General features: G+C 42.6%; 1 protein-coding gene across 1 annotated transcript; it reads left to right on the top strand.

The window, feature by feature from the left end:
• Positions 1 to 1,486: 1,486 nt before the first annotated feature.
• On the top strand, positions 1,487 to 12,009 carry LOC115182048 (melanocortin-2 receptor accessory protein 2A-like). Its single transcript, XM_029743692.1, has 4 exons — positions 1,487 to 1,601; positions 1,835 to 1,987; positions 2,596 to 2,695; positions 11,081 to 12,009. Exons 2-4 carry the CDS (start codon positions 1,864 to 1,866, stop codon positions 11,574 to 11,576), a joined length of 720 nt encoding a protein of 239 aa, XP_029599552.1. The 5' UTR covers positions 1,487 to 1,601; positions 1,835 to 1,863; the 3' UTR covers positions 11,577 to 12,009.
• Positions 12,010 to 12,472: the final 463 nt, after the last annotated feature.

Raw genomic sequence — 12,472 nt, 5'->3', positions numbered from 1 at the left:
TTTTGACTTGTTTTAAGGACATTACATCAAAGTTGGATCAGCCTGTAGTGTGGTTTTCCACTTTAATTTTGAGTGTGACTCCAAATCCAGACCTCCATGGGTTGATAAATTGGATTTCCATTGATTATTTTTGTGTGATTTTGTTGTCAGCACATTCAACTATGTAAAGAAAAAAGTATTTAATAAGATTATTTATTTCATTCAGATCTAGGATGTGTTGTTTAAGTGTTCCCTTTATTTTTTTGAGCAGTGTATAATGATCAGCCTGAGGCCATTCAAAGTGAAAATTGCTATCTTACTGTAACTGCAATGTGAGTTCACCCAGTGTAAACATAATTTCTTCTAGATTGATCTTTTTCAAATTGTCATTTTTTTGCATCTTTTACATGCACTACAATGATAGCCCTACACCAATTGTAAAGTGATTGTTCCATTTTCAGCTCAAAATATTCAGCTTAATTAAAGTTCCGCCCCTTTTTTAAAGTTTCGCCTAAAATTACATACCCAAATGTAACTGCCTGTAGCTCAGTCCCTGAAGCAAGGATATGCATATCCTTGATACCATTTGAAAGGAAACACTTTGATGTTTGTGGGAATGTAGGAGAATATAACACATTAGATCTCGTAAAAGATAATACAAAGAAAAAACCAAACGTTTATTTTTTTGTACCATCTTTGAAATGCAAGAGAAAGGCCAAAATGTATTATTCCAGCTCAGTTGCAATTACAATTTGTCAACTAGATGGCAGCAGTGTATGTGCAAAGTTTTAGAGTGATCCAATAAACCATTGCATTTCTGTTCAAAACTGTGTATCAAGACTACCCAAATGTGCCTAATTGGTTTATTAATAACTTTTCAAGTTCAAAACTGTGCACTCTCCTCAAACAATAGCATGGTATTATTTCACTGTAATACCTACTGTAAATTGGACAGTGCAGTTAGATTAACAAGGATTTAAGCTTTCTGCCAATATCAGATATGTCTATGTCTTAGGAAATGTTCTTGTTACGTGAACGGAACACCGATCCTGAATTAATATATTAAAAAGCCCTTGCTTGTATAGTGTCTTGTGCATCAGTTCAGTTCATCTTCACTGCCTGCGGAATATTTAATCCTTAAATAAGACAATGGTGAACAAAGAGAGTAGAATTAAATGTCTCTTCTGAAATCATCCCTTTTCAAACATCCACTGATTAATTAACTGCTGAACCTTAGATGAATAATAGCCTGGATTCTGCTACTTTAATCACACTCTGTTTTCGTGACAATAAAATAGAGTATGCTTGTCCTTTGAACATGATGGCTTATTGACAGTATTCCAAAACACAGATCCAGAACATCTTTAAAGCCACTAGTGCCTTTGCATAAATATTTTCATTGATGGATAGTGATGAGATCACTCCACGTCGCAGTCCCTCTCTTCTAAAAGTGTAGGCTACATATCCTAGCTACCGCTCTCCATTTAACCGCCCTCCAACTCTTTATTGCTCTGCGCATCCAAGCCAAGCGCGCGAGTCCGAAAGCAATTCAAGATGATGTCAATGGAGAGGCGCACCCTCATTCCGAATCCAGAGAGAAAGAGAGAGAAAGAGCGCGCAGTGTAAGCGCACAGCTGCGTGTGGTGAAGTTTAGTATACCTCAGAAATCCTCGCCTACTTCGCTAGATTTAAAAAAAAAAGATTGCTGTGGGGGAATAAACCTGTCTCACTGCACACGCACCGCACCAACATTGTCCAATGACTGAAGCTTGCGCATCTACTGATGACCATTACTTGAAATTGTTTGGCACAATGCGGTGTTGTATTTAACGTTCGCCTTTTTTGTTGTTTTTAGTCCGCCTGCGCTCTTGGATCTTTGTGGAGATGTCTGAGTTTAACCACTCAGATCTATCAGGCGGAAACGCTCCGGACCCGGACTACAAGTGGACATATGAATATTACGACGATGATGAGCCTGTTTCGTTCGAGGGACTCAAAGCGCACCGATGTAAGTACAGGATCTCAGTTTACAGTCCTGTGCTGCCCCTCCCCCCTTTCACCCTTCTTCTCTGCGTTACGCATGCATGACTTTATTGTAGAAGTGAACTGTGATTAAATCATGTGTGCATGTATTTATGCGTGAGAATTGCCATGGCTCATTGCATCACATTCATATTTGTGGCTAGAATTTAAAGTTAAGTATAGCCGATATTCTTCATAATGACAAATAGGTAGAGGGTGTGTGTGTAGTTTATGAGAGCTATAGAGAGAGAGGAGGGGGGGGACCGCCTTAGAGTGTAAACCCTGCAGAGAAATATAAGCAAGTCAATGCTGAGTGTCTGAGTAAGGGGGTTCCTTGTTTAGGCCTGTATGTGTGTCAGCCTTTTAACATTACACACACAATCAATACATGTATTTTTCCTCTAGGATAACATGCACCAATCAATGTCACCTCAGTCTAGACACTTGGATCATAACACATTTTCATAGTTCTCTCTCTCGATCTCATTGTGCTTAAATACTGTTGTTTTTGTCATTCTATAGATATAATGATCTACTATACATTGGAACTAAAACATGTATTTGACCTGTCAATCAAGTTTTGTTGTGTTGCAGACTCCATTGTGATAGGCTTCTGGGTGGGCCTGGCTGTCTTTGTCATCTTCATGTTCTTTGTCCTGACGCTTCTCACCAAGACAGGAGCTCCAAATCCCGAGTGAGTCTCCTTATCAACCAGCCATCACATGTCAATCAAGTGAATTACTTAGTAACCCACCAACTTCCAGTGCCTCTTAACATGTGCACAATTATTTACCAAGGTAGGTAAATGGCAGACAGTGTGACTGGTTCATGTTCCAAGTTTCATGGTGCTTTTCAGGACCTGGGATAGCAACCTGCTTATTAGTGGTGGTTCAGCAGCACAGACAGTTTCTTAGCATGCACAATTAGTTATCACACCAGGTAAATAACATTGGCAGTGTGGCTGTTCATATTCCAAGTTTTGTGGTACTTACTTTCCAGCACCATGGACAGCACCAGGCATGTTAGTGGCAAAGCCTTACACAGGCTGTGGTTAGTTCTGCTTCAGCACCACAGAGAGCGCCTGGTTCAGTGTCTCTTGCTTTTCCTCTCTGTAAATGAGACAATTCTCCCTCCCAGTCTCAGTGCACTCTGATGTTTGATGACTTCTTAGTAAAGGATTCTAATTATCAGCAGCCCTCTTCCCTTGTATCCATGGTTGTAGCATATGTCTCATTTACACACGGTGCTCTCTCTCTCTCTCTCTCTCTCTCTCTCTCTCTCTCTCTGTCAGCGCCCTCTTTTTTTCTTACTATTAGCTCTGCTTCGATCCTTCTTTCTCCTTTTCAGTCATAGATCTCTCCCTTGGTGGTCCCTCCGTCTCTTCCCCCTCCCTCAATGCCCTGTTTCTCTCCCATCCTCTGCACCTCTCTTTATCCTTTCTCTCTCCTTTTCAGTCAGAGATCTCTCCCTTGGTGGTCCCTCTATTCTGCCTCCCTCCGTGCCCTGTCTCTCTCCCACTCCCCTCATCTCTCTCTCTAGCCTCGTGCAAACAAACTGCGGTAAACTGTATGTGTTGCGGCGGAAGTCCATTCATTTCAATGGTAGGCAAGCTGCACCGCTGTAGCTCATCTGCCGGACTAGGCTGCGGTCGGTGTGTGCAGTGTGCCGCATACTTTGGATCCAACTTGTGCATTGCTTTGCTGTGCGATCTCAGGAATGGAAGCAGATTAACCACAGTAGACAGTGCAAATCTGTAGCTTTCAACTATGTGTTTATGGGATAGCAACAAGACATTTTTTGACAGGTCAATACAATTACTTGAAAAAGTACAAGATCAAAGTTTATGATGTTTATATTTTTATGCAATCATGTGGTAACGCTTCACTTAACACCCAGTGTCGTAACATGTTATTACACGGTCATAACCATGTCAATGGAGCTGACATAACTTCTCAAGACCTGTCATAATATGGTCATAGCACTATCATGACGCATATATTTGCACCTGTTGTGACATATATTGTGTTTTTTATGGCTGGTTATGACACCTACAGTTGAAGTCGGAAGTTTACATACACCTTAGCCAAATACATTTAAACTCAGTTTTCACAGTTCCTGACATTTAATCCAAGTAGAAAGTCCCTGTCTTAGGTCAGTTAGGATCACCACTTTATTTTAAGAATGTGAAATGTCAGAATAATAGTAGAGAGAAGGATTTATTTCAGCTTTTATTTCTTTCATCACATTCCCAGTGGGTCAGAAGTTTACATACACTCAATTAGTATTTGTTAGCATTGCCTTTAAATTGTTTACTTGGGTCAAACATTTCGGGTAGCCTTCCACAAGCTTCCCACAATACGTTGGGGGAATTTTGGCCCATTCCTCCTGACGGAGCTGGTGTAAATGAGTCAGGTTTGTAGGCCTCCTTGCTCATACACGTTTTTTCAGTTCTGCCCACAAATTTTCTATAGGATTGAGGTAAAGGCTTTGTGATGGACACTCCAAAACCTTAACTTTGTTTTCCTTAAGCTATTTTGCCACAATTTTGGAAGTATGCTTGGGGTGATTGTCCATTTGGAAGACCCATTTGCGACCAAGCTTTAACTTCCTGACTGATGTCTTGAGATGTTGCTTCAATATATCCACATACTTTTTCTTCCTCATGCGGCCATCTATTTTGTGAAGTGCACCAGTCCTTCCTGCAGCAAAGCACCCCCACAACATGATGCTGCCACCCCCGTGCTTCACGGTTGGGATGGTGTTCTTTGGCTTGCAAGCCTCCCCTTTTTCCTCCAAACATAACGATTGTCACGTCCTGACCAGTAAAAGGGGTTATTTGTTATTGTAGTTTGGTCAGGACGTGGCAGGGGGTGTTTGTTTTATGTGTTTCGTTTTTCTTTGGTTAATGTTCTATGTTAGTCTATTTCTATGTCTGTGTCTAGTTATTTTATTTCTATGTTTAGTTTATTGGGTTGACCTTCAATTGGAGGCAGCGGTTCCTCGTTGCCTCTAATTGAAGGTCCTATTTAGTAGGGGTGTTTTTTCATGGGTTTTTGTGGGTAGTTGTTCCATGTGTAGCTGTATGTCTCACAGGACTGTTTTTTTCATCGTCGTTGTTGTTTTGATTAAGTGTTTTGTTTTGTTTTCTTCTCATTAAATAAAAGAAGATGAGCATACACATTCCCGCTGCGCCTTGGTCTAATCAGTACGACGATCGTGACAACGATGGTCATTATGGCCAAAAGGTTCTATTTTTGTTTCATCAGATCAGAGGGCATTTATTCAAAAAGTATGATCTTTGTCCCCATGTGCATTTGCAAACCCTAGTCTGGCTTTTTTCTATGGCAGTTTTGGAGCAGTGGCTTCATCCTTGCTGAGCGGCCTTTCAGGTTATGTCGATATAGGACTCGTTTTACTGTGGATATAGATACTTTTGTACCTGTTTCCTCCAGCATCTTCACAAGGTTCTTTGCTGCTGTTCTGGGATGATTTGCACTTTTCGCAAGTACTTTCATCTCTAGGAGACAGAACGCGTCTCCTTCCTGAGCGGTATGACTGCTGCGTGGTCCCATTGTGTTTATACTAGCATATTATTGTTTTTACAGATGAACGTGGTACCTTCAGGCATTTAGAAATTGCTCCCAAGGATGAACCAGACTTGTGGAGGTCTACAATTATTTTTCTGTGGTCTTGGCTGATTTCTTTTGATTTTCCCATGATGTCAAGCAAAGAGGCACTGAGTTTGAAGGTAGGCCTTTAAATACATCCACAGGTACACCTCCAATTGACTCAAATGATGTCAATTAGCCTATCAGAAGCTTCTAAAGCCATGACATAATTTTCTGGAATTTTCCAAGCTGTTTAAGGGCACAGTCAACTTAGTGTATGTAAACTTCTGACCCACTGGAATTGTGATACAGTGAATTATAAGTCTTATAATCTGTCTGTAAACAATTGTTGGAAAAATTGCTTGTGTCATACACAAGTAGATGTCCTAACCAACTTGCCAGAACTATAGTTTAACAAGAAATGTGTGGAGTGGTTGAAAAATTAGTTTTAATGACTCCAACCTACGTGTATGTAAACTTCCCACTTCAACTGTACAGAAGAGTGTGAAAACCTACATTTATTCATATGTTTTATTCCATGCCAAAAAGTTTCCTTTCATTTGAAAGTTTCTCTTGAATCCTTTTTTTGTTGAAATGAATTCTTTACAGTCATATTTTTTTCTTCATCATTTTAAATAACTTGTAGCAAATAAATGTCATGACAAAGTCAAGAAGCATTATGACCATAATCATATAAGCCAGATAAGACTATCACGTACATGCCCTTATATCAGTCATCAGTCAAAAAGAGGGTGTCTGGTTTTGCTCCTGAAATCTGCTCCTGACTTCATCCCATCATTAACAGATCATTGGGGTAGGTGCATGTCTGACATCAATGTGTGTGCAATAACAATAATAATTTAACAACATTAATAAAGAATATATATATATATATATAAATATATATATATATATATATATATATATATATATATGTATGTAGAATGTAGAAAATAGTAAAAATAAAGAGAAACTCTTGAATGTGTAGGTGTGTCCACACTTTTGACTGGTACCGTATATATATATATATATATATATATATATATATATATATATATATATATATATATATATATACCATATATACCATATATATATATATATATATATATATATACCATATATATATACCATATATACCATATATATATATATATATACCATATATATATACCATATATACCATATATATATATATATATGGTTAATATGGTACCATATATATATATATATATATACACGGTACCAGTCAAAAGTGTGGACACACCTACACATTCAAGAGTTTCTCTTTATTTTTACTATTTTCTACATTTTAGAATCATCAAGGCAAAGGGTGGCTACTTTAAAGAATCTCAAATGTAAATATATTTTGATTTAACACTTTTTTGGTTACTACATGATTCCATATGTGTTATTTCAAAGTTTTGATATCTTCACTATTATTCTACAATGTAAAAATAAAGAAAATCCCTTGAATGAGTACGTCTGTCCAAACTTTTGACTGGTACTGTTCTGTATATATAACATTGACACTGTTGACAAGTAGGATATGGTGTAATGGAATGTTTTTCTTTGTGTGGTAGGTTTTGTGGGTTTTGACACTCTTATGTAGGTGTCATAACCAGCCATAAAATAACACAATATACATCACAACCGGTCTATATATATTTTATTATGACAGTGTTATGATCATATTATAATAGGTTATGACAAGTTATGTCAGCTGTTATTACATATTATGACATGGTTATGACCGTGTCATAACCTGTTATGACGGTGGGTGTCAAGTAAAGTGTAACCAATTATGTTTTATGTATCATATATTGCTATTGGTGATTTTGTTTATAATAAAGTTGTGGGGTGTAGCCTGTTGTTGCACACACCTGGCATGTGGCTGGAAGATAATTCATAACACTTCCATGTTGTGTGATTCTGATTGTGGTGATGCCGTGCATAGATTGCAACAATTGCATAGAAATGATCGTACGGCAATGTAATGATGCAGTCTGTTTGCATGCGGTGTCTGAATTCTCTTTCTCTTGGAGCTTCATCCCCTCTCTCTCTACCACTCTCCCTTTCTCAACTCTCTCTAAGCTCAGTTTTCCCCTGTGAACGTTTTATGCTGCTCTCTGAACCACCCTTATTCCTGTGACTGTGTGTGGCAGCTGCCACGGCTCTCTCATTAGCTGTCAGAGAGCTGTGCCCCTGAGTCTGTGTGTATATTTTCCTCTGGAGTGGATCTCTGCCAGGCTCGGCTGAGGCTCAGCTCTGGGATCCCTTGCAGACAAACCTCACTGCCTTTCCGACAGACCTCACTTGCTTCCAGACAGACCACACTGGCTTCCAGACAGACCTCACTGGCTTCCAGACAGACCTCACTGGCTTCCAGACAGACCTCACTGTCTTCCAGACAGACCTCACTGCCTTCCAGACAGACCTCACTGGCATCCAGACAGACCTCACTGGCATCCAGACAGACCTCATTGGCATCCAGACAGACCTCACTGGCATCCAGACAGACCTCACTGGCATCCAGACAGACCTCACTGGCATCCAGACAGACCTCACTGGCTTGCTGATGAAAACAATCAGCCTGCAGGGACCGGTGACTGATCAGCATGCTGCTCTACCTTGATACTTCCCAGGCTCTATCTATTGTAGGACCACAGCAAGCAGGCTGGCAGTTAATGCATTTAATGTGACCAACTAGTTAAGGCTGGAAGTCTGTCTCTGTGTGTGTGACTATAACAACAAATGAAAGACTAAGTGATAACCATCAGTCTCCCTCTAAGTCTTGCATTTCCAATTGTAGCCCTGTGTGTGTGTGTGTGTGTGTGTGTGTGTGTGTGTGTGTGTGTGTGTGTGTGTGTGTGTGTGTGTGTGTGTGTGTGTGTGTGTGTGTGTGTGTGTGTGTGTGTGTGTGTGTGTGTGTGTGTGTGTGTGTGTGTGTGTGTGTGTGTGTGTGTGTGTGTTGAGAACACATCAGGCTTCTCTTCTTTATGGCTGGCTACATTTAGACAGGCATCCCAATTCTGATTTTATTTTCACTAATTGGTCGTTTTATCATTTAGATCAGCTCTGAATAAGATCTGATGTGAAAAGATCTGATAGGATTGGTCAAAATACCAATAACTGGGGCAAAACTTGAATTGGACAGCCTGTCTAAACACAGCCTATTAGGCCCTAAGTGAATGTGAGAGCTGATGAGTGCTGGCTGCTGAGTAGAGGAGCAAGTTGTCTTGCTGTGTTCAGTAATGGAGGTCAGAGGGCCTCAAGAGGCCCCACCAGGGCTAAGCCTGTTAACCTCCCAGGTCTGCTGATCACAGCGCTCCACTACTCTAGTCCAACGCCATGACATCCATTTACTCAGCTTTCTCTCTTCCTCCCTCTCTCTTCCTCTCTCGCTCTCTGCCTGCTTTAATGCAGCTATATACTGAGCTGAGCTAAAGCCAAAAAACAAAGACACCTGCTAAGAGGATAGAAATATGGTGTTGAGCCAATATACACGAGTGCCAATATACACAGAATTAGCGCACGGACACGCAACACACAGCTCTTTCTAAACATGCATTGATTATTCAATCCAAAGACTTGTTTGTTTGAGCATGAATGAAGAGTCATACTCCCCAAAAGGGAATACATGATACCCTCTCTTACCTACCATCCATGTCTCTTTCTTCCCTCTCCCTGTCCTCTCTTACCTACCATGCATGTCTCTTTCTTTCCTTTCCCTGTCAAAATCAAAATCAAATCAAATTTATTTATATAGCCCTTCGTATATCAGCTGAAATCTCAAAGTGCTGTACAGAAACCCAGCCTAAAACCCCAAACAGCAAGCAATGCATGTGAAAGAAGCACGGTGGCTAGGAAAAACTCCCTAGGAAAAACTCCCTAGAAAGGCCAAAAACCTAGGAAGAAACCTAGAGAGGAACCAGGCTATGAGGGGTGGCCAGTCCTCTTCTGGCTGTGCCGGGTGGTTAATATTACAGAACATGGTCAAGATGTTAAAATGTTCATAAATGACCAGCATGGTCAAATAATAATAATCATTGTAGTTGTCGAGGGTGCAACAAGCACGTCCGGTGAACAGGTCAGGGTTCCGTAGCCGCAGGCAGAACAGTTGAAACTGGAGCAGCAGCATGGCCAGGTGGACTGGGGACAGCAAGGAGTCATCATGCCAGGTAGTCCCGAGGCATGGTCCTAGGGTTCAGGTCCTCCGAGAGAAAGAAAGAAAGAGAGAAAGAGAGAATTAGAGAGCATATTTAAATTCACACAGGACACCGGATAAGACAAGAGAATACTCCAGATGTAACAGACTGACCCTAGCCCCCCGGCACATAAACTACTGCAGCATAAATACTGGAGGCTGAGACAGGAGGGATCAGAAGACACTGTGGCCCCATCCGATGATACCCCCGGACAGGGCCAAACAGGCAGGATATAACCCCACCCACTTTGCCAAAGCACAGCCCCCACACCACTAGAGGGATGTCTACAACCACCAACTTACCGTCCGAAGACAAGGCCGAGTATAGCCCACAAAATCTCCGCCATGGCACAACCCAAGGGGGGGCGCCTCTCTTACCTACCATGCATGTCTCTTTCTTCCCTCTCCCTGTCCTCTTACCTACCATGCATGTCTCTTTCTTCCCTCTCCCTGTCCTCTCTTACCTACCATGCATGTCTCTTTCTTCCCTCTCCCTGTCCTCTTACCTACCATGCATGTCTCTTTCTTCCCTCTCCCTGTCCTCTCTTACCTACCATCCATGTCTCTTTCTTCCCTCTCCCTGTCCTCTCTTACCTACCAGCCATGTCTCTTTCTTCCCTGTCCTCTTTTACCTAACATCCATGTCTCTTTCTTCCCTCCCCCTGTCCTCCCTTACATAACATCCATGTCTCTTTCTTCCCTGTCCTTTCTTCCCTCTCCCTGTCCGCTTTTATCTAACGTCCATGTCTCATTCTTCCCTCTCCCTGTCTTCTCTTACCTAACATCCATGTCTTTCTTCCCTCTCCCTGTCATCGCTTACATAACATCACTGTCTCTTTCTTCCCTCTCCCTGTCCGCTTTTATCTAACGTCCATGTCTCATTCTTCCCTCTCCCTGTCCTCTCTTACCTAACATCCGTCTTTCTTCCCTCCCCCTGTCCTCCTTTACATTACATCCATGTCTTTCTTCCCTCCCCCTGTCCTCCCTCACATAACATCCATGTCTCTTTCTTCCCTCCCCCTGTCCTCTCTTACCTACCATCCATGTCTCTTTCTTCCCTCCTCCTGTCCTCCCTTACCTACCATCCATGTCTCTTTCTTCCCTCCCCTGTCCTCCCTTACCTAACATCTATGTCTCTTTCTTCCCTCTCCCTGTCCTCCCTGATTCTGATTAAGGAAGTTTATGTTTTTCACTTTTAATTGTGAGGTAGTCACACCTATTTCTCTTCTAATACACTCCTGGTCCTCAACTGTCCCCCGTCTAGAGGAGCTGAGCCCTGTAAGAAGCGTGTTCGTCTGACCAGCTGTGTGGAAGACCTCCGCCCCCCTGCAGACCCTGACAACCGGCCCTGCCTCCATCGCCCCTTACTGGACTCCTCTCTCAGCCGCTCCCTCTTCCACTGCTATATCAATGAGGAACAGGCCCAGGAGGAGTCCAGGCCTAGAGCTGGCGCACGAGTTGTGGGAGCACCCAGAGGAGGGCTTGTCCAGGGGCCGGGGCGAGGCAGGTCAGGCAGCCCAGAGGAGGGGGTGGTGGTGGAAGTAGGTGTCAGCCGTGCCCTGCAAGGGGCTGCCATGTTGGGGGGGAACCGGACTGACCACAGAGAGGCAATGTCCCTGTCCCACTTCAACATCCCTAACGTTGTGAACTCCGAGCACTGCTCCGCCCTGGGGGCGGACGATCTGCTGCTGGGGGAACCACCAATCATCATGGCGGGGGAGTGTCATTGGCCCCACAGCGCACATCACATGATGGACTAAGGTCCTCTCTACTTCCTGGGGTGCCACCAGTCATCCTGGAGGGGTAGTGTTGTTCCAATGGGGTCCTTCAATCATCCTAGAGGGTGAGTGTCATCGGCCACGTAGTGCCCTTCAGAAGACGGACTGTCCTGCCCATCACACAATAGACTAGGGTCCTGCTTACTTCTCACACCCACCTCCGTTAGGACATTATAGATAATTATAAGGACATCACAGGACTCACCAGCCTTATATAGAGTTGTGTCAAGGTCCTAATCTAACATTCTGTGTTGTGCCAGTCATGTACAGTGCAAGCTCTCCTAATTAGGCTGTGGTTCCAGCTTCTCACACCACCTCCATTGTGAGGACATTCTGGATTATTCTGGATCCTCCTACAGTAACTGTACCTCCTGACATTTTCATTCTGTTCAGATTTGGTTCAGGCTAAAATACTGTCCAGTCAAAATATAAACATTTAAATGTTAGTTAACAGAGTTAAATATACATATGTGATATGAGCTACTTTTCTAATCTTTATGTCAACAAGGTTGCCCACGCAGAGCCAGAACTTGTGACGTCACATCTCAACGCTAAACTGGAAGTCCAGCTTCATCAAGTTGATTTGAATGTTTTTTTATTTAACTAGGCAAGTCAGTTAAGAACAAATTCTAATTTACAATGACGGCCTACCACAGCCAAATCCTCCCCTAACCCGGACGATGCTGGGCCAATTGTGCGCCAACCTATGGGACCCCCGATAACGGCCTGTTGTGATACATCCCAGAATCGAACCCGGGTCTGTAGTGATGCAGTGCCTTAGACCGCTGCGCCACTCAGTCCCCCCGTATAGTGGTGGAGGCCTTGCAGGAATCAGTTAAGGGGATGGAGACAACAGAAGAGGCAAGGAGAATTTGATT

The sequence above is a fragment of the Salmo trutta genome, chromosome 3, assembly GCF_901001165.1.
Source record: "Salmo trutta chromosome 3, fSalTru1.1, whole genome shotgun sequence".
Taxonomy (NCBI): domain Eukaryota; kingdom Metazoa; phylum Chordata; class Actinopteri; order Salmoniformes; family Salmonidae; genus Salmo; species Salmo trutta.
The sequence above is the reverse complement of the archived record's forward strand: the minus strand, read 5'-3'. Positions and strand labels throughout refer to the sequence as shown.

What these genes read in the sequence shown, in the direction of transcription:
- LOC115182048 (XM_029743692.1), top strand. Translation starts at nt 1,864, where the DNA reads ATGTCTGAGTTTAACCACTCAGATCTATCAGGCGGAAACGCTCCGGAC. An exon ending in GGGACTCAAAGCGCACCGAT is followed by an intron (nt 1,988 to 2,595) that starts GTAAGTACAGGA and finishes GTTGTGTTGCAG; the next exon opens with ACTCCATTGTGATAGGCTTC. An exon ending in ACAGGAGCTCCAAATCCCGA is followed by an intron (nt 2,696 to 11,080) that starts GTGAGTCTCCTT and finishes TCCCCCGTCTAG; the next exon opens with AGGAGCTGAGCCCTGTAAGA.